This window comes from Pseudopipra pipra, chromosome 2 (genome assembly GCF_036250125.1).
Source record: "Pseudopipra pipra isolate bDixPip1 chromosome 2, bDixPip1.hap1, whole genome shotgun sequence".
Taxonomy (NCBI): Eukaryota; Metazoa; Chordata; class Aves; order Passeriformes; family Pipridae; genus Pseudopipra; species Pseudopipra pipra.
Genome location: NC_087550.1, coordinates 36,370,489 through 36,391,214, shown reverse-complemented (window position 1 = coordinate 36,391,214; position 20,726 = coordinate 36,370,489). Strand labels below are relative to the sequence as shown.

Below are 20,726 nucleotides of genomic sequence, written 5' to 3'. Positions count from 1 at the left end.
GAATGCCCTTCAGTGTGCAAAGTGTCAGAGCTAACATCTGAATAAACACAGCTTCTTCCCCTGCAAGGATGAAAGAAAAGGTTAAGATAGAAAGAATTTATAAGAAAATAAAATGTAGAAAAGAAAATCATAGAATGGCATAGATAAACCTCCCCTGATCCAAACCATGCCATTTCAGGTTTTAAAAGAGTAACGCTTTTGCAAATAACTCAGGATGAATGCATCTAGTGGGATGGGAGACTGGTAGCTGGAATCATCCTACCAAATGCAATCACAGTGCAGATTTTTATACTGGACCAAGCCACCTGAGTTCCCTTCATATCAGGGGAAAAAATAGTTTGAGTTCTGTACATCCAAAGGTGGAAAACCACATTTGGTCAAATGAATCTCATCCTAAGGGCACTTTTTTCTACCCTGTGCCTTTAAAGGGAGCTTAAGTCAGTCAGAGATGTGTTCTGTTAACTGAGAAGAATGTAGATCTGAGGATAGTGGCAATGAATCATGCTAGGTGCCTAATCTGGTTAACTCCTCATACGGACAAGGAAGTTCCATACTTTAAAGGATCACAACCTTTCATCCTGATGAGAATTTATTCTGAGAGCTGAAAGTAAAGAAGACATGGTTAGACTACTTGTAATCATGCAAATATACACGTCTGGCCTGTTACAAAACGTTCTCAATCCCTCAATTTTTATTACATATTTCAAAGGCTCAGTGAGATATGAAGGAGATTTGGGGGAACAGACACAGAGAGAAAATGGTAGCTAGCCAATATGAAAATTATTTCCTTCAATGCTTATCACTTTAGAGAACTGATCTTGCCCAATGTTTTATCATCTTGTTTTTATTATGATTGTTTTTACTATATATTGAAATTAAGATTCCACTTATGTCAGTGACACATTTCAACCTTTAAGAATACTGAGGAACTGTGAGCATGGACTGTGTACTGCTGATGGGATGTTTTGCTATTGATTTTGGTGGGATCAAGATTCTTCCGGCACAGCAATAAAATAAATCCAATATTATTCAATAATTCTATTTTATCCAATAAACTTACAGTTTTACATTCTTAGAAAGTCAGAAATAGTAGACACTGATTCTGTACCTCTTTTGTCAGATTATACACCAGTTTGTAGAGAAGAGGGGTGCAGTCAACTCTTAATGTGTAGTTCCCTGAAAATAAAACAAAGACATGGAAGTTTTCCCTTCAGGTACCAGTGGCATTATCTTCTTAATTGGTTAAACCCTGCAGTCCTTTCTTAGATAAACTTCTGGATTCCAGGGCAAGAATTTAGATCTTGCCTCAGAATATATACAGAAATAGATTACTTGGTCACACAGTATGAGCTCCTGCCACTGCACAACAATGATGGATTGGTTATAGTACATACACAGGAACATAATTAAGCCTTCCTATAGTTCTAAAATATGCCTAACTCTCCCTCATTAGCTACAAGCCCTTGTCACTCATACGCTTCCTGAAGCTTGTGTTAAACAGAAGGCAAAAAATAAGATGTTAGAAATAAAGCTAGTGCTTTCAGGAAGTGTGCAAGAGGAAAGACATTTGCTACAAGACATTTTAAGAAATCTTTCAATTCAGCTACTTTTCTTACCACAGACAGTACTTTTTCAATGCTTTTGCAGACTCTATCTACAAGACAGGTCATCTTCTAAGAGAGTTGCAAGATATCTGGCATTTTATATTTCAGAACTAAGTCTAGCCCAAATAGTAGGCAAAAAAGATGCAGAGCAATGTTTTCTTTTGTCTCCTAAACCTCCCCTTTTACCATCACGTGGTGGCATCTACCCTTTAGATGCCACCCATCAGATTTCCATGCTGCTGGCAGATTGTATTGAGCTTGGTAAGTATCGCATAGCAAAGTTCTCAGCTACAGCAGCAACAGTCTCATCAAAAGAACTATGACCATTTTTGGGATAGGCAGAAGTCTAAAGCAGTCTTCTCTATAGACTGCAGCCACCCAAGAGTAGTGAACAAACACCTCTGCCCTCAAATACAGACAACAAAGAAGGGAACAGGGATGAAAAGGCTGCAACATAAAAAAACCCACAAGCTCTCAGACAACAGTTATTAAGTTATTGTTATTGTTAGTAATTAGTTGACATTTATTAGGTTTTAATATGGCTTTAGATCTTGGGTCACACTTTGCGCAGTGTGTACTTACATATCATATTCTAGGACCAGACTGACAGTTACAAAAAAAGTCCATGATGATAGAAAAAATACAAGATAATGTTAATGATGTTTCCAAAAGGAGTCTGTATTTGAGAGTTGTAAATTCAAGTCATGAAACTGTTCAAAATGATGAACCCCTCTCCTTCTTTTTATTGCTATAAGACAATAAAGAGAAATAATTTGCTGTCCAAAATGTGGTATAAGTGCTGTGGAAAACATTTGATGATAAACAAAATAATCATCAGAGTACATGAATGCTATGACTTTACAGTAGATTTTACTGCTTGGTCAGGTGAAAGATATCCAAGATACTTAAACCAGTGTACTTAACATGGTGTTCTTTTCCTTATTACATATTTCTTTTCCAGTTGTTTTACTTTCATATTTTCTTTAATGCATAAAGCAAGAGACATGTTTGAATAATCAAGATTTAGAAGAAAATTGTTAAGGCAGCAGTATGTTGGCTGCAAACCAACTAAAAAAATATGTGTTACAATCCATGCTGAGAATCTGAAGCAGTTGTAAAGCTATTATTTCATTTGTGAGATCTTCTAGGCGTGAAATTATGCTCTACTTTTTACACAGCCTGTAGGCTGCAAAAATGAAGGAACAGCTCTAACCCTCCTTATTCCTCAGCTCCAACTGAGCCTTTAGAAACTGCATTTGGCTTTTCTTTCTTTCCAATCCTTTTGTGATGGACAAAATTTTCAGCTGACAGAAATAAAAAGAGTTCTTAAATGTGCCTGTTGATAACCATTTTAGTCACACACAGGAAGCCCAAATAAGTTGGGTTTGACATGAGAACATTAATGCCTTGAATAACTTGATGTTATGATGCAGAGCAGCTTCACAGGACTCTTCTAACTATCCTTTCAGCACAGACAACAGTAAAAGAGGTCCTTCGGTAATAAAGCCCAGTATATTTTAAGAAGGATTTTGTCATTTAGGTTGTAGTGTAGAGCTCCCCAAAAAGGCCAGTAGTAGCATTCCTGAATGACAGATTCTTGCAGTCTGAAGATCATAGTAAATGGGATAATTGTGGATAAGGTTTTTTGTGAAACACTGTTCAGTGCCTATTTTGGAAGAAGAGCTCTGCTATAATATATATGTAACTCCCTGATCACAGCAATGAACAAAGATAACCACACTGGCCCGAAGCACTAAATCATCTCCCACCTCCATCAAGCATAAACCTAAGGTCTTGATACAAATTGTCTTATAAACATAATAAATTAGTGTCTGAAAATATTATGATTCCACAGGGAAAGGAGTTGGAGCTGTGACCAGAACAAGGAGCAGACTGTCATATATCAAACCCATGATTGTAAATTAAAGCTAATGCAGTTAAGAGAGAGTTTAACATACAGAACACTCAGTTAGCACAGAACACAACACTCTGCCAGAGGAGGCATTCTGGACACATGGGCTGCAGCTCAAGGATGGTACTATTTGCAAAAGAAAGCAACACGAGAATTTAAATTGTTCTCTCTTCTCTCCACTAAATTCTGTATTTACTACACTTATTCTGAACATTGCTATACCTATCTTTTGTTTTCCAGCTCTGAATGCAATAAATAATACAGAGAAAACCAGTAAAAATTATACTTTGGAAGTAAGGTAAATTTAAAAATAAAAGACCCACCTTCTATAGAAGAATCTGTGTTGATGTAAGCAACTGCCCGTTCCTGAAGGACTTTGGCATTTTCCTGGGGTTGTAAATGTGTAATCGTTACTTTCGATTAGTGACATTTAGTGAAGAGCATGTTAAGTGCACTGTTTCTTAAAGCATTGCCTTTAGAACTCAGTCAGGATAAATACTACTATGTACCTTACTAATTGTATTGTTTGAAGATGGGTAAATGATCTTGGCATATGAAATTCACTCGTGCTTTCTGTGACTTCATTTGTTGTGGAAAATATCCACAAAATGAAGGTTCTGCCTGCTGCATCACACAGGAGCAAGATGGAACAAGAAAATTATTGAACAGAATTGTAACACGATAAAATAAGGCTGTACATGCTTTTTAACTCTGCACTTCGGGACTTTTTGAACATGCAACATGTCACTGTGAGATCAGCCAGAATTCTTCCATGTTTTTAATTCCTAGTTATTCATGTGTGCTCCCAGCACTAAATGCAATTTTAACAATGATGAACTGAGCACTGCTGTTATTTCTACACTATTCCATTTCAAAAAGGGATGAGTCAAAGCACTAAAATACCTTATTAAAATGAAGATGACTATTTTGAGTCCACGAAGAATTGCTTTCATGCTAAATATATACACACATCTTGTTTAATTTTTTGCAAACTGGTAATTATGTTTGAATTGATATTCTAATCAGTAAGCAGTATTTTATTAAGTGTTGGCTTTGTGACAGATATTTTAATTAGGTTAGTAATTGTTACTCGATTCATTCAATTTGTAAGTCACGTGAACTAAAAATTGAATTGGTAATTGATAAATAGATAATGACATTAATATCTTTAAAAAAACATAGAGGAGATCCCACAAAAGAATACGAAGGGAGGGAGTGAGCCTGTACATGCATACATGAGGTCTTGCAAAGTCATATTAGCAGCATAAAGAAATTCCTTCATTTATGAGCAGTGGAGATTGTCTGTATAACAAAAGGATGTTGCCACAGTTGCAATTTTTCTCTTACACAGAATGCAGTGAATACCATGGGTTAATTTTCCTCAAGATTTAATACATGACAGATCTGGCAGCTGCAGACAATTAAAATGTAAGCTGTGAGGAATGTCTCTAGAGAAACTGAATCTAATTTAGTTGTAAAAAACTAGTAATGCACATCACCAAGATAAAGCAAGGAAACAGTAACATCAAAACACTGAGGTTCAAATATGAACTGTGCTTATGGTTTTCTAACCTTGTACAGCTGTTGTTTCATGAAATAATGAGTGATACATTACTAGACACCAAATTATTAAGCAAAAAAATTACAGAACAGTAGTAGCAATATTTAACAAATTGAACATAACTCCTAATTTATTCATTACTTACTCAAGAGAAATTGATCTTTTAAGTACCATTTTTTTCATATTTCTCAGAGTTAAAACAATTATGTGGGGGTTTTTCTTGACAACATCTAAATATGCATATAGACATGTAGACAAAGAAATAATAAATACAGTTTCATATGCAGGTGGGATAATACTTCAATGCCAACTCTTTAAAATCTCTCAGTAAATGATTTAAAATAGCTGAAATTATTCTTTCTTCATCTAATGTCCCATAAACCAACAGTAAGATGCAGAGACTGTTACAGCTGGAAATCAAACAGTTCATGGGAGAAAGAATTAGTTCAAATTCATAGGAATAGAAAACTTAGCTTTGCTCACAGTATGATGGAATCTCTTTGCTGTTTGAAAGCATATTTCTGGGTTTGTTCCCTCCTCTGATGCATGCCATTTTGCTGTATAATTTTGTGGTTTACTGAAATACATGACAATAAACTAAACTAAAAAGATTTAAATGTTTTATTTTATAGATTTTGAAAGCTCTATCCACATATACAATTATTACCTTGTAAATAAATTTCTAATAGAAGAAAAAAACACATTTCTCTTAAACTGTTCAGTACTAATAAATGGAAATAGTTCAGCAGAAATATGTTTTATTAAGCAATTTTCTGCCTGCTCTATTTCCAACTTGGATTTTACAGACAAAGCAATGACAACTCTTGTAAGACCTGTATTTCTTATTGGGTTTTAACAAATCCACTTACAAGGTTAAGAATTTAACATGCCCAACAGGAAAAAGAAGAGAAAAATAGTCTGAACCTCACTTCTGAATTTCCCAACATCCTTCTATGAGGCAGCAATATAGCCAGGGATCCACCTACAGAATTAATAAACTGTTCTGCTCCTGAGACTCTACAATGCTGGAATTAACAGGAATTTTGAAATATTCACTTATAGATTACCTATCCTTTCATTTGCCCAGGAGGACTGATTTTCATACAAAGGGCTTGGGGTGCTTATGGATCACAAGTTCATGATCTGGACTTAATTTTATAAAAACTAAGGAATTTCTCAAATAGAGAGTTAGAGAACAGACCAATTTGGGTTATATAAAATGCTGTAATTCTGTTAAATGAAGGGATAGATTTCCACATAGAGACCACTGAGGGACATTAACTTTGAATCAAAGTAGATTTTTAAGTCTTAGAAGAGTTAGTACACATACATTGTAAGAAGGTAAGTAAGTAATTGATATAAATACATGAGTGCCTTACAGCACCCAAAGAAGCCTGCTGTGCTCCAATTTTACCATGAAGCACTTGACTGCAGTCTAGGAATAGATGCTGGGTGCTGCAGCTGCCTGCAATACCCTTTCAAGTTTTACTTTACTTTACACTATTTTTTATTTACCTCAGCCCACTCTGTGGAACCCAATAATCCAAATTCTTCTGCATCCCAGCTTGCAAAAATAATAGTTCGCTTAGGTCTCCAACCTGCAATCACATAGTTAAACTTGAAAATTCAAGTTAAAATTTGAAAGTCTAGTAAAAGATCACCACAGCTAATTGAAATTCTTTTTAAAAATATCACTTAACTGATATTACAGTAAAAAAAAATCCTCTCTTAGTTCCTTAGAGGAACATATTATTGCAGAGGCATTTCTTCTTAATGCAATATTTTTATTCTACACAACTAAGAGGGGACTATTACATTGATGAGGAAATAAATTCAGCCAACTAAGATGCAATGCTACATATGCACCTCTTCAACAAATTTCCATATTTCATAATTAGAAATAAAACTTTCTGTAGAAGTGAAAAGTTAAATAACTACAACAATTTACAGGAACAGTGTTCCTCAAAGCTTCTGTTTTCTATATCCATCATTTTATGTCTGTAATAATTGTTACCTTCCATCTTCATTTTACCAAAACTTCGTACAATTTCTTGCAGAACAGCTGCACCCGTAGTTGGATCAATACCACCAAATACCCAAGAGTCTCTGTGACCACCTAAAATAATATATCTGTCTGGAAACAAGCACATAATATCAATTCATAATTAAAAATGCACTTGGGTTATCTTTAGTGTTTCCTTTGATTGCATCCCTACTTGTATCAAACAAAATATGAAGTTCAATACCAGTGTTACAATTTTATTTCTTAGGTTATCTGCAGTCCCTTACTCTACTGAAATATACAGCTGAAGACAAGAAATATTTAATAGATATTTTTCCACCTAAAGGTCTTTCATGTATATGACATATGATATATAGTAGAATCTTAAGGTCCCAAATCATCACTAGTTTTCTGTACTTTGCATTGTGTTTATTTTTGCAAAGGCAAAATGTATGAACGATGTAAGGAGAAGCCTACTGTAAAATGACAGGCATTATAAAAAAATTCTCTGACATCTATCTTTCTGGTACTCCCATTCAAATATATTCTTGGAAATGCCAGTGATAAACAGTGTAATGGGAGGGAGAGAGCAACTATGAAGGATTACTTAGATTCCATATTATCTAGCTATCTAAAAAACTTTCTTACAACAAAAAGTTTCTTACAACATGAGAACAATTTCATCAAACACAAAATAAAGAAAGAATTAAAATCATGAAGCACCCAATGCTCACCTGGTTCCATGGCTCCTCTGAGGATGCCAATGACATTGTAAATTCGTGTTATTTTATTGCTTGTATGAACATGCATTCTGACTTTTCTGAAATGAAAGGCAGTATGGAGTAACCATTTCTGACTGAGAAGCCAATAAAAATTCAATGCTAATAACATATAAGCCAAAGAGTTTGTGCTTCTGTTCTGCTTTGTGTATTCAGCACTAGTCTGATGTGTGTTCATCTCACTGTGCCATTTTTTATTTCAGCTAAACCTGCTCTGCTGACAGCAGAAACAACCCTATGAAGTGGGTCAATCTATAAATTTGCAAATATTTACGGAATTTATTGAATTTTTATTTGTGAGAATCAATTAGACAATTCGGTACTAGAGGAGTAAACTAAAAAACATGCACAGTAATTAAAAATACATTTATTTTATATTTTGATCAAAATTATAGTTGTGGATATACATATTTTTATAAAGAATACACTTTGGTTTTCTAGCACAATTCCATTAATAAGATAGAATGTGGGGAAAAGGTCATTAGGAATATTCATCCAGGAATAAATTGAAATCTCTGTTTAGGACAGCAGATCTAAGTGATGAAGATTTGTCAATAGTAGAATTGTAGAATCGTTTGGGTTTGCAGGGACCTTAAAGATCATCTAGTTCCAGCCTCCTAGCTGTGGACAGAGAACCTTCCAACTAGAGACAGGGAACCTACTAGAAGTACAGTTTACTTTTTCCCTGCCCCCTCAGTAAAAACTCTTCATCTCTGCCCCCTCCTCCCCAGTAAATTCCACCTGCGAAATTTTATAAAAGCAAAAGAAATCTATGTTTTAGAAGAGATAAAAATAATGTAGTATTCAGCCCTCTTAATCCATAGAAGAAACAAAGCACCAAACAATGCTTTTTTTGGGTCTGGCAAAGCCTCCAGAGTTTCACATTTGAAGTTATCTTTTCAGCAGCAAATCTGCATAGCTGTCAAAATCAAAACGTACTTCAGGACAGCCACTGGATCTTTGCCCGGGAAATAACTGACACTAGTGCTTTGAACATGCATATACTTGCACACTTTCCATGTGCAAGTGACTTTTCCCAGACTCAAAAGGTTCATTTTGATATGGAGCTACTCTGAGAAAGGACTATGTAGGATTAGACCATATTTACTAAAAATGTGACCCTCACAAGTAGGATGATGTTAAGAAGTGCATTCAAAAATATTTCACGTGTATGAGTTTTGTGGATGAATCAGATTGTTTTCTCATTGTTGCTCTTCAAGATATTCCAAACAGCACATAATTATGTCAAATATGCTTTCTTATTTATTTATTCCTATTGTATTCATTTTCAACTAGTATTAAAGCAGAGCAGGAAAGAATAATGGTAAATGCAGTCTACAAAATTATATATTCAGACATACTCTTGTTTTTAGGAGATTTGGTAGTGATAATGACTGTTCAGTGTGATCCACTACCAATCCTAATAGAATGATACTTCATGTAAACTGAAATTATTTTTTGTGTGGAAAAGTATAGAAAAGTGATCTTTTGCTTTATTACAAATTATTGCCAAATGCCACCGTCATGTGTCTTGGTCTGCTAACTTATCATCATTTATTATCTAATTTTTTCAAATTCTAAAAATTATCATCAAGTGCAGCCCACTCTGAAGGAAGTAAATTTCTCCAGAATATCTCTAGATGTATTGTTTCACAGCTTTTCTCTTTAGGGATTTTTTTTCAATATTGTATAAACAGGTAAGTGTTCAAATAGACCTTGTAGAAGAGTTGCCTGTGAATCCTGGCCCTATGTTATAAGACACATTGAGACTTCCCTTCCAGCTGCTGTCTGGAGCTGCAGGTCCTCCCATTGCACTGTAAAATGAAAACCAAGACAAATGCAGTTGAACAGTAGGGTAAAATCTTAAATTCCCTTATTAATTATTGCAGTAAACCCAAGGTGGGTTTACAAAATTCTGAAAAGCATTATTGCAGAAACAGGTTGCTTTGAATTTTCCACATTTCCTGAAAAACACATTTACTAAAAAAAGTAGTATGAATGCAAATAACAGCAGAGATTTTACCAGAGTGAGGAGAACTGATGTACACTCACCTCAATAATAGTTCTGCATCATGATATCCAATGGGGTGAACCGGGATTCTGGGAATCCCTACACCTTCATTAACTTTATACCTGAAAGTGTACTCTGAGAAACCAGAACAAAATGTCAAGTTTATAGTGTTCTTAGCAATTTTAACCAAACTGTAAACACTTTTGAACAGTGCAGCCACACAGCAGCCACGAGCATTCATCATTCTTTTCAGTTCTTACATAATTTCTCAGACATTACTTCTAGGAAACCAAACTGCAAGGACAGAACCACAAACCCAGTGATGCATCTGCACAATTGTGCAAAAAAATCTCCACATTTAGATTTGTTGTCCATCCATATTATTACATCTCCTCAAAGCTGGCTAAGGGAAAACCAAGCTGGTGTGTGAGGTGAAGATGGCACTTGTGCAACTGTTTGGCAAGCTGCAGAAGACATCCCCAGATACACTTGCCTATGGTGAAGACAGGCAATGTCTCTCTGAGTCTGGTGGGAGAGGCATACACAATCTATCCTGTTTTTTCAGCAGGTTGTCTTATGCACCCAACAGTGTTCACACAAGCTTTACAGAAGCCCCCCTGTATACCCATCCCATCAGCAGACCGCACTGGTAGGCATCTCAGTTCAGAAGAAGTTTTGGGATGCCAACAAGGAAAAGACAAGCATATGGTGCCAATATTTGAAAGACTCCAGGCAACTGTTACTTTTACTATTAGAATTTTACTCCCTGTAAGGAGGATTTTAAACTGCTTTTCTGCTTGGAATTTATGATCAGCAAGAAAACATACCTCCAAGCAAAGCTATTAGTCCTCTTTGATGGTAGAGTATAATCTAGTTTAAACTGGTCATCCTGAGAAACACAGATATTTAAAAATGACTAGAAATTCTTAGTCGTTTCCTGTTGCTTCATAGTCTGTAAACCTGCACATCCTGCCTTTCTAAGATAATTGTAAGCCTGGGATAAACAAAGAGATTTTCCTGAAGTTTTTTCCTAAAAGCTTTCCTTCCCCACCTAGGTCAAAAGCAACCAATTAGAATGGCACACAGGCAGAATTTAGTCTGCAATAGGAAAATTAAATACTGCTAAAAATAATTTCTAGCAGCTTTTTTCTCTTCATCTCTATTAAAAATAAATGAATTTCTAGTGCCATACTTTCGACACCAGTTTATAAAGTACTTGATGGCCCAGGTTACAGAAGTTTCACTCACCTTTGGCAGGATAACCTGGTGTCAGAGGGTCCCCAGCTCCATTCAGGTTTAATACATTCCCACGCTGGACTCCCCCACCTGGAAGGTTCCAGCCACCTGGATAAGCATCTGTTCCTGGGGCACAGTAGTCAGCAGGGTCTGAATAAAGTATGATCCCTTGGGCTCCTGCTAATATGGCATTTTTAACCTGTGAAATTATTTACTTTTAAGAAATGTCTCCTTTATTTTTTTTTCTTTTTGGTCAATGCAGTGATAAATCTGAATGTTGCAATTTGCTTCCATGCAGACATAGTTTTAGAAGTTGTGTGTGTAGTAGAGTGAAAATGACCCTAGATTCAGCAGAAGGACAAACCACAGTGAAACACACTGTTCATTATTTGTGTTATACATTTAGTCATAGCTCAAGGATATGAAATAAAGTACAGGATGTAAAACTGAGGCACAAAAACTGACCACTGTCCTTACTGCCCCACTGTCACCCGTTTTGTCAGAGTTGTTCTCTAAAGTCAGAAGATATAATTATTCAGTCTCTGTGCATCAGACTCCTTGTCAAATAATTGCTATTTCAAAATACTACAATTCTACGGATGAAAAGTATCAAAAGTCTTGGCTCTACAAACTACTCAGTTCCTTAAACTAATCTTTTGCAAGAACTGCCTAGGCAGTTTGCAGTCATCTCAGTCTCAGGAGTTTAATACATTCACACGGCTTTACTGTTTTGGAAGTTAGACTGCAGTCACAATGGGTGCATTGCAGGCTTCCTTCTGCTCATATATTCCAACTAAGAGCCCTCACTAACTCCCTCCAGCTCTGTCATGAACAGTGTCTGACCCACAGAGGAAAAATTAAAACACAACACTTACTTTGTTTCCTCTGAAGATCTTCCCGTATCTGGCAATGACAATCTTTCCTGTACAGTTAATTCCCATTTCACGCTCCAGCTTAAAAAAATCTTCCGTACGGCCATAATTCACATAGACCAGATCTGCCTGCACAGAAAAGAAAAGCAGTGTCATGGCAACTGGTCAATCAACAGACAAACTACCCACTACCAGAAATACACTGTTTCATTCACTATGTATGATATAGTGTTGGGGTTTTTTTTGCATTTCTGCAAATTAGATCCAGTGCCCATAAAAACAATAGCAAAAGTTATCTATAATATTCTATAGGAAACTTTGGCTTAAATGGCTGACTTTTGTATATTATCCTGCCCTTAACAACAGTCTTAAAATCTGAGGCTGGAAATTGTTAAACTGACAAACTTGTTATACTTTGTTAAACAAAATTGTTATACTTTGTTAAACTGACAAACTTCTCTGGCCATGACAAATACTGGTATACCTTGCATACATAAACACACACAATTACATAATTTCATTCATTTATGCAATGCAATGTTGTCCCTGACTGTTCCATAATGGATTAGCAGATTAAGTGAGGGGCTTTTGTGGCCTTTAAAGGCATTCATTTAATTCAAAGTGTCTTCCAACTTGATTTATATATTGCCAATTCTACTTGTGCCTTAAGCAGGTTCTCTCCATATGATTGAATAATGTGGAGCAATCTGAGATATATCCAAAATTTTTCATCAAGATAAAAACTTTTATTATTTGATTCAAAGTTCTAGCAATTTGAGAAAGCTTTGGTTTTTTGGTTATAAAAGACTTCTAACCTTTGCACAATATGTGGCCTAGCCGTGCTTAAGTGCTCCCTAATTAACACAAATGATTAATTATAACTACTACAACAAATATTTTGAGAAATTGGAGCAATTTGTCCCAGTAAGGCAGGGATAAGGATATTCACAAAATATGACTTCAGCTAATAGCATTCTTACATAATTTTTTTCTTACCTCTGGCACTCCTTGTGCTGAAAAAGCATTATATGGTGGTAGTATACCAGTAACATTTTCATACCCCTGAGCAGGTGGTTCAAACAATGACGTATTGAAAACCTACCAATAAATAACAGAAGTCTTTGGTCAAATACTCCAGGCAAAAATTTGCCCACTAAGGAAATGCTAAGTGTGTAAACTATACGCTGGTTTCCATAAATCACTAGCAAAAAATACAATTCTAACTAGCATACATACATTCAAACAAAAACACAGCTAGAGATCCAGAGCTGAACTTTTATAACAGAATGCAGATATGAATAGCAAAGAGACAGATCACTTGTCAGAAGATGCCCATCAGTCACTGCCTGAACCGAAGCAAAGAAGTAGCTGGAAACTGCCAAGAGGTTGTGACAGTAAAAAGGCACCCAGTTCATCCATGCCATCCCAGGTAATTTTTGTGATTACTCCACTTTTATTATTATTATTCTCTTCAGCTCTTTGCTAGTTATGCTCCAGTTAAATGTGCTGCTTTTTATCACTATCTATTGTAACACTCGTGTTAAGGTTCACGTCCACTTTTTGTCATCTTATGAGATTATAAATGAGATACTGTTACAGAGTTTCTTGAAAAAGTTCTTCATTCTTTCACCTCTAAGCTCATGTCATCCTGAGCAAGTATTCCTTAGTTTCCACCATGTCTCTTCATCCCCACCTTTGTGCTATGATGCTTCTCTAGCAGTCCCATCTCCCCTCCCTACTCAGGCTCCTTGTCAGATTTTACATCTGCTTCTTTATTTCTCTGGGTGTTCAAAAGGGAGATGTCTACAGACTGACTAGTTCATTAGTACTTCTTCTAACACTAACTTAGAAGACACCATAGGGAGACAGTGGGATCAGGTTCAGAGCAAGGAAAACTAGGTAGCACTTCATACAATCAATAGTATCTCTGATTCCTTACCTCAGCATGTTGTGGAAGCAAAAACTGTGCAGGGTTTGGACAGGTACTTGGAAAAGAGATCTAACAAGGGTCACTGACTGGATAAATACTTGGAAAAGAGGCCTAATGAGGATTCTTCAGGAGACTAATTACAGCACATTCAGAGAACGCCTGAGCTGAAAACATCTAGACACTGGAAGAATTGCGTGCCTGAAATACATTTCTTTATTTTAAGCAGCTTCATGCATCTACTTAAGCCTGTTTATGGAAACAGGATATTGGTCTAGATGTATCCTCAAGCTGAACCCTTCTAACACCGTATGGTCTGCTGGTGTTAATCGCAGCCTCTCCACAGGTCCTCTCTCCTCTGTACGAGGCACTGAGATTACAGCCACTCTGCCGTGTTACTGCACAGCCTGGAAAACCATTTCTAAATATGAGTAGCCTTTGCACTGGACTTTTTATTGTAATATAAAGCACAAGCTGAGCTGAATGGGTGGGCAAAGAGAGAAAGAACTGTTTTTTAAAGGAGTCTTACATAAATACGGTTTTGTCATTAAAAAGATCACCTCATTCCCTTGATCATCAATTACTGAGACGTAGTTTGGCTGCTTTTCATTTGGGTATGAAAGAAGCACGTCATAATGAACAAGTTCAGCTGAATCCAATCCAAATTCCTTCCACTGGCCTTGAATTTGTTCGGCAAGAATAAGATTCTGTTCAGTTCCTGCGAGATGAGGCAACCTAGTAAATGAGCTAGAACAAAACAGAAAACTGCTAGTAAGCAGGAAATTCAGAGAGACACAATAGTGAACTAGGATCAGTGCATATAAAGCTAATCCTCAAGCCACATTGGACTGTAAGGTCTCAAGGTTAGAGCTAAAAACATGATTGTTTTTCAGAGTTTGCATCAGGACAAGTACAAAATGTAGTCAGAGCAGAGGATCTCTCCTGAGGCCTTAAGTTAAGTCAGTTGAACTTCTCTTTGCATAACAGAATTAGCCACATGTACACACAAGCAATGAAAATCAGTATCGAAGACATTCAGCAAAAGAATATGAGCAGTATACGAGGAGCAGAAATAAATATAGCAAAACTATACATTCAGAAAGAAGCCTTCCAGATAATTTTGGTATCTGATGATCTATTTGTACACTATTGGCATAATGTGTCCTGATGTCCTAATAAGTTTAACTTGAAAATCATTATATCAAATTATCTGCACAGATTTGCTTTTTTTATTTTTAATCAAAAGCCTGAATAATAAAATCCTTCTTAATAACACTTACTTTCATGTCAGATATAATTCATAACAGTGATAAACAGTCAGAAATAGTATCCAGCCCCTCTGGGCTACCCTACAGAAATCTGTCTGTAATTTGTTTGGTCCACTGTACAAGTAAGTTGTGATGAAAGCTCATCAGTGAGCCAGGTACTCAGCATGAGCTTCCAATTCCTAACACACTACTTGTCAATGGCTGCCCCACAGATGTCAGATACCATCAATTACCATTAACTCATGGTAGCAAATACCATGATTAGTATCACTTCAACTTGTCATTTCAGACTGTTTTCAACCCATGTAGGAGCGTGTTCTTCGGCGTGTACTTCCTCAGCTTCCCAAGGAGAATGGTGTGGGAGATGATGTTCAAAACCTTCCTTACAGAAGGCAATCATGCTGATGATACATACAAAAGGTAAATAAATGCTGACTGTTTCTAACCATCTTTCTGTCCCCCACATGTTTGGAAATTCCAGAAGGATGTTCAGTCACCCTTCCAGGGATTGAAGCTAACCAGCCCACAGTCTCTCCATGTTGTCCTCACTTAAAGATGGGCACAACATCAGCCATTTTCAGCCACCTGGGACCTCTTTCAATCATCAGAACTTCTCACCTACAGCAACATAACATCAAGGTCTTTCACATGAATCCCACCTGGCCCCTAGATTTGAATACATCTAGATTCTCTAAGTAGACCACAGCTCTCTGCTGTTGTCTTTCCCTCTCTTTAAACTGGATGTGTATGCACCAAGGTTTGTAAGCAACCTTTGACAAAACTTGTTGCCTGTTTTCTTCTTGCACTTTAATTCTCTCAAGTATTTTAGGCACCATTTAAACCCATAAGTAGTCTAAATTCTATATATGGTATCACGGAAAATATACTGAACAACACATGATGGTTTTGTTTCAATTTTTCTAAACAGTTTAATCCTTTTCAGAGCTATGATACAATGCTAAGACTAAAGTGTACGTTTTATGAGATTCATAGTTTATTTTCCTCACTTTATAAAAGCAGATTTAGTAGTCTGAAAAAATAAGAATATGGATCAAAATTCCCAAGTTCACTTTTTTTAATACTTTTTGGCAAAATTTTTGGATAGTGCATTAATACAATTTTTCTGCAGTTCCTTATTTTTATTTGAATTTAGGCAAAAAACCTCAACCCAACCAGTATGAAGCACTTGGCCCATCATCAAAGCAAGCAGACACATGAGATACCATTAATATCCTGTGGCCAAGAGACTTCAGCATAATTGCAGAACTATTTCATGCTGTCATCAATCTCTATGTTGCCTAGACTCTCACTCAAACATAATTTTCAGGAACTCTCCAGTCTACTGAAAGCAATGAATACAAAATAAGATAAGGCCTATAGACTTAAAAAGCTAATTGATGTTAGAAATTAAACCTTTTGGGTTTAGGATCAAACTTGTCAGTAATCCTTTCATGTTCATGATGCAGCTGCTGACCTACATGCTGAATACCAACATTTTACTAACCAGAGTTATTTACTTTTCATGTGAATATATTTGTTCCTCTTTAGAAGATATAAATATACACAATAATGATTTTTTTAAAATTTTCAGTGGAATGCACAGCAAAACAAAAGGATAGTTTTATATCCTTAGCATTTTAGATGCTTTGAAAGAACTGCATGGATGCACTAGGATGCAAAAAAAAGTATATTTACTAACAATTACATCATACAAGACTTAACCAACCATACACACACACACTGACCATGGATAGAAGATAGGGGATAATGGGGTGTCCAAGCACCTAGCTAAGAGCATGCTATCTAATATGGCCACACTAAAGGAATTATCAGTTGTAAGTATACATGCAACTCAGTGCCATGCAAATTTGTACCATTAACTTTTAATATAATAATTTTCTACTTAGACTAGCTGCTCAAAGTGAAAGTTTTAGGAGACACTGAACAGATGATGAATCAAACGTAATTCATAGTAATCAACATATCCCAAATAGAGTAAAATCGTCTCGCTCTGAGAGAAAGCAAAGTTATCTGATGTAAAAGCTTCAGTCACTTGCAAGGAAAAAACAGACACACTCCATTAAATCAAGAAGACGAAAAATCATAATAAGAAAGACTGGTAAGCACTGGCAGTAACACAGCTTGGGTGAAGCAGACTTGACAGTACAAGCACTCCAAAAACTTAACTTCAAAAATGGGGAGAAGAGGAACAGCAGAGTTGTGAGCCTCTCCCTTCTCCTTCCCTCAGACATTCTGTATAAACTAAATATTTCCAAAGCATTTTAACAGCTCTGCTTCCATTGGCCCTTCCTTGGAGCTTATGTTATCACTTTTTTGTGACTGATAAAATTGTTCAAAAAACAAGATACACATAGCTTACCAAAGGAAGTGCTTGATATTCTCTGCTTTCATTTCAGCCGCAAGTTTCTGTCTCACATTTTGGTAGACAACCGAAGAGTTGAGGGTTTTTCCACACAGTTTTGTCAACCATCCTGAAACACATTTGAAAAGCTTCCTACTTAGAAAGAACGCCAGTCCTCACATGTATGAGCCTTTGAGCAACACGAAGTATTGAACTGTTAAAACCACATGGATGAACAGGGCTTAGAGTACCCTCTATCAGTGTCTGCCAGCTCAGAGAAGTAAAGCAGAAAAGTAAAATATATTTCATTTTTTGAATTGCCTAAAACATTACAAAAGACTACAGCCTAAATCGCTGGTAAATCCCCTTTACTTGCCTTTTTAAGACAGACTCATCTCTCATAAATTTTAACCATAGTTTAAATTCTCAATTAACTGTTTGCAGTGTGAGGTTTGAACCCCTGATACTCGTGATGAAATTCTCTTATTTAATTTATTCACATATCTTAAAATACATGTGTAGGCATATTTAAAGTGAAGATCTAGGACTCAACAGACACACTGCTAGCATTATAATAGTTACAGACTTGGGGTCAGACTATTTATTAACTAAAGGAATAAAGTTAACTGTGATCCAGTCAGTTTAAGAATGTTAAATATTTATTCAGTAGCCATAAATGGTTGTAAGAGAAGGTACATAAACTGTATTAATTTGTCTTAAGAAGAAAACCACAAAACAAAACAAAATCCTTTTATTATTATAGGTAGACAATCCAAAAATGGGAAAATTTTCATAAGAAAGGCAAATACATGTGATGTCACATGCACAATATATGTGACCTCTTAGACTTAAATGCAATTGAAGTAACACTCTGAACATAACAGTGATACTGGATTAAACCAAAGGTCCATCTTGCCCAGTATCCTGTTTTGGAGCATGGTCAAAATATTATGTTCAGGGAAATGTAGAAGAGTAGCACAAGCACCAGAAATTTGCAGCTCAGGGATCTCCTAAATCAAACTAATGTTTTGTATATTTAATAGCCCTCATGGATTTTTCTTTCATGCTTCAACCTTAAGTGTGTGCTACAATACAAGTTTAAAAAGGACATGCAATTTTATATTTAAAATCAAATGCTGAAAGTGACTTCAGAAAAAAATCTCATGTTCTAGTAAAGTTCATTGTGCACAATGAAAAACTTCAGTAACTCCATTCTTGGCTGTCAGTCAAACTCCTCCTCCTCTACATTCTACCCTTAGTTTCTAAAATAGCAACTGAATCAGAGCATTTAAATAGATCTTCAGTAAAAAATCAGGAAATACAATTAAAAAGAAATGGAGGTCTGACAATCACTGAAGTCTCGAACTCTTCTATTACTCTTTCCTCTTTCAATGCCTGGCTGCCCATTTCGTAAGCTGTCAGTTCACCAGGGCTCGCCGTGAGCTGAAGCACGCAGCCATTCTATTCCTCACTCCCTAAAGACCAAAACTGCTAGAGCGAGCAACTTCTTAGAAAAGCAGTGGGATGAGTACTTTATAATGTACCTAAAAAGCAGTATAATCTCCCTGATGATAAGTTAATCACAACAGGGGTTGCACTTAAGTATGTGCAGGGGGCAAAAGCTGGTTCAAAAGCTGGGGCAAAAGCCCCTGGTTCTCCGTACTCACCTGTAAGAAAGCCCAGCAAGAAACAGCCAAGCAGCCCAGGGCAGAGGAGCCATGTGCAGAGGGTGGTCTTGCTCCTGCTCCTGGCCATAGGGGCATCACTGGCCGGCAGCTTGGCAGGCTGTGAGGAGGGCAGGCAAGCAGCTGCCTTCCTCCTCCTCTGTCCCCTCCTCCTCTTTCCGTCTGCAGCCCCAGGGCTGTCCCTGGCTTCTGTGTTTCTCAGCTCTCATGCTGCCTAATCAGCCTTAACCCAGGACGATGATGATATGATTTTCTGAGAGCAATAAAACACTTCCATTTCTGAGTCTCACCCCACTAAACAGCTCCAGTCTATTTCTGTGACAGATATGCATCTAGGCTGTGCACCAAGCAGTTTACAAGTACTATTTAAAAGGCTAATTTCTATTAATTATCAGTAGTTCCTAGTTTTGAAAGTTCTTGGTTTAGGCTTGATCACAATCTGTTCCAGTGGAATTGGCCAAGAGATGAAAATAAGGGAAAACTTGTTTCTTCTTTACCAATGAAGCGCTGAATTGCTTCCTTTAGTAATCCATAGTAACATTAATCCTTGGCAAGTGATGAATACTTAGAGCAGCTAAGAAAACAATTTAGATTAGCCAGTGAGGACACTTCCAGGCATCATCCAATTTGGAAATGTGAAAAGTTGCAAAATTATTCTCTATATTCTCTAGCTTTTTACACTTAAGACTTCAGGGTTCTTAAGATCAAGTTTTCTTAGTCTAATTCAGTCAAATCCACCAGTATATCATGGGAAAGGTCACAACTTCAGCCCAGGGAATAGTCAAAAAAATATGTTCATAGACTCGTCATATTTTTGCACAAACTTACTCTGACCCTGCACATCACTACCTGCTGGTGAGTTCCTGCATGGCTATATGGAAGCCAAGACTGATCTTTCTGGAACTGAGGACCTGCCCATTTGAGACCAGTTATATGGCTGAAGGTAGGAAAGCTTTTCTGGGAGCCTGGAATGCTTCAAGTTCCTACTACTCACTCCCAAAGTCCAAAGTAGGTACATTTTGTGAAAGAAATATCAGTACTCTGAGTATAAAAACTCTCTTAAACACATAAGGTTGAGCTGAAAATATTCAGAAAAAGCTGAAAAGGCTAGTTAATATCCTAATTGCTTCACTACGGCTTTCCAGAAAATAAGGACTTGGGTATTCTGCACCAGTGATAGCCACCATTTCAAACACAGGGCACGTCCAGTTTTGTGATTTTTTTTCCCTGTCATTTCCCAACTGCTCATAAGCCATCACAAATTCTGAACAGCAATGACATTTCACACCAGCATCTCAGTTGGCATATACAAACCAGATGGAATTCCACCTACAGAACTCATAAAGAATGAGCATAATGATGTATTATTAGCATTTATATAGCGCCGCAGGTGTAGGACTGGCACATAATAGACAGTAAAATGACAAGGGCTTTTGGAAATTGATAAAAAACTTAGACCTCACATGATAACATCAGTAGAGGAAGAAGGTAAGAATAGCAACAGTGA

General features: G+C 36.6%; 1 protein-coding gene across 1 annotated transcript in view; it reads right to left on the bottom strand.

The window, feature by feature from the left end:
* Positions 1-20,403, bottom strand: part of LOC135409460 (N-acetylated-alpha-linked acidic dipeptidase 2-like) — a 31,980-nt gene extending 11,577 nt beyond the window's left edge. The window contains 14 exon segments of the mRNA XM_064645027.1: positions 1,109-1,176; positions 3,840-3,903; positions 6,593-6,675; positions 7,092-7,211; positions 7,814-7,899; positions 9,574-9,672; positions 9,911-10,004; positions 11,118-11,304; positions 11,981-12,106; positions 12,974-13,075; positions 14,465-14,651; positions 17,553-17,664; positions 19,202-19,305; positions 19,307-20,403. Of these exon segments, the coding sequence (XP_064501097.1) occupies positions 1,109-1,176; positions 3,840-3,903; positions 6,593-6,675; positions 7,092-7,211; positions 7,814-7,899; positions 9,574-9,672; positions 9,911-10,004; positions 11,118-11,304; positions 11,981-12,106; positions 12,974-13,075; positions 14,465-14,651; positions 17,553-17,664; positions 19,202-19,305; positions 19,307-19,428 (1,554 nt within the window). The 5' untranslated portion in view covers positions 19,429-20,403.
* Positions 20,404-20,726: the final 323 nt, after the last annotated feature.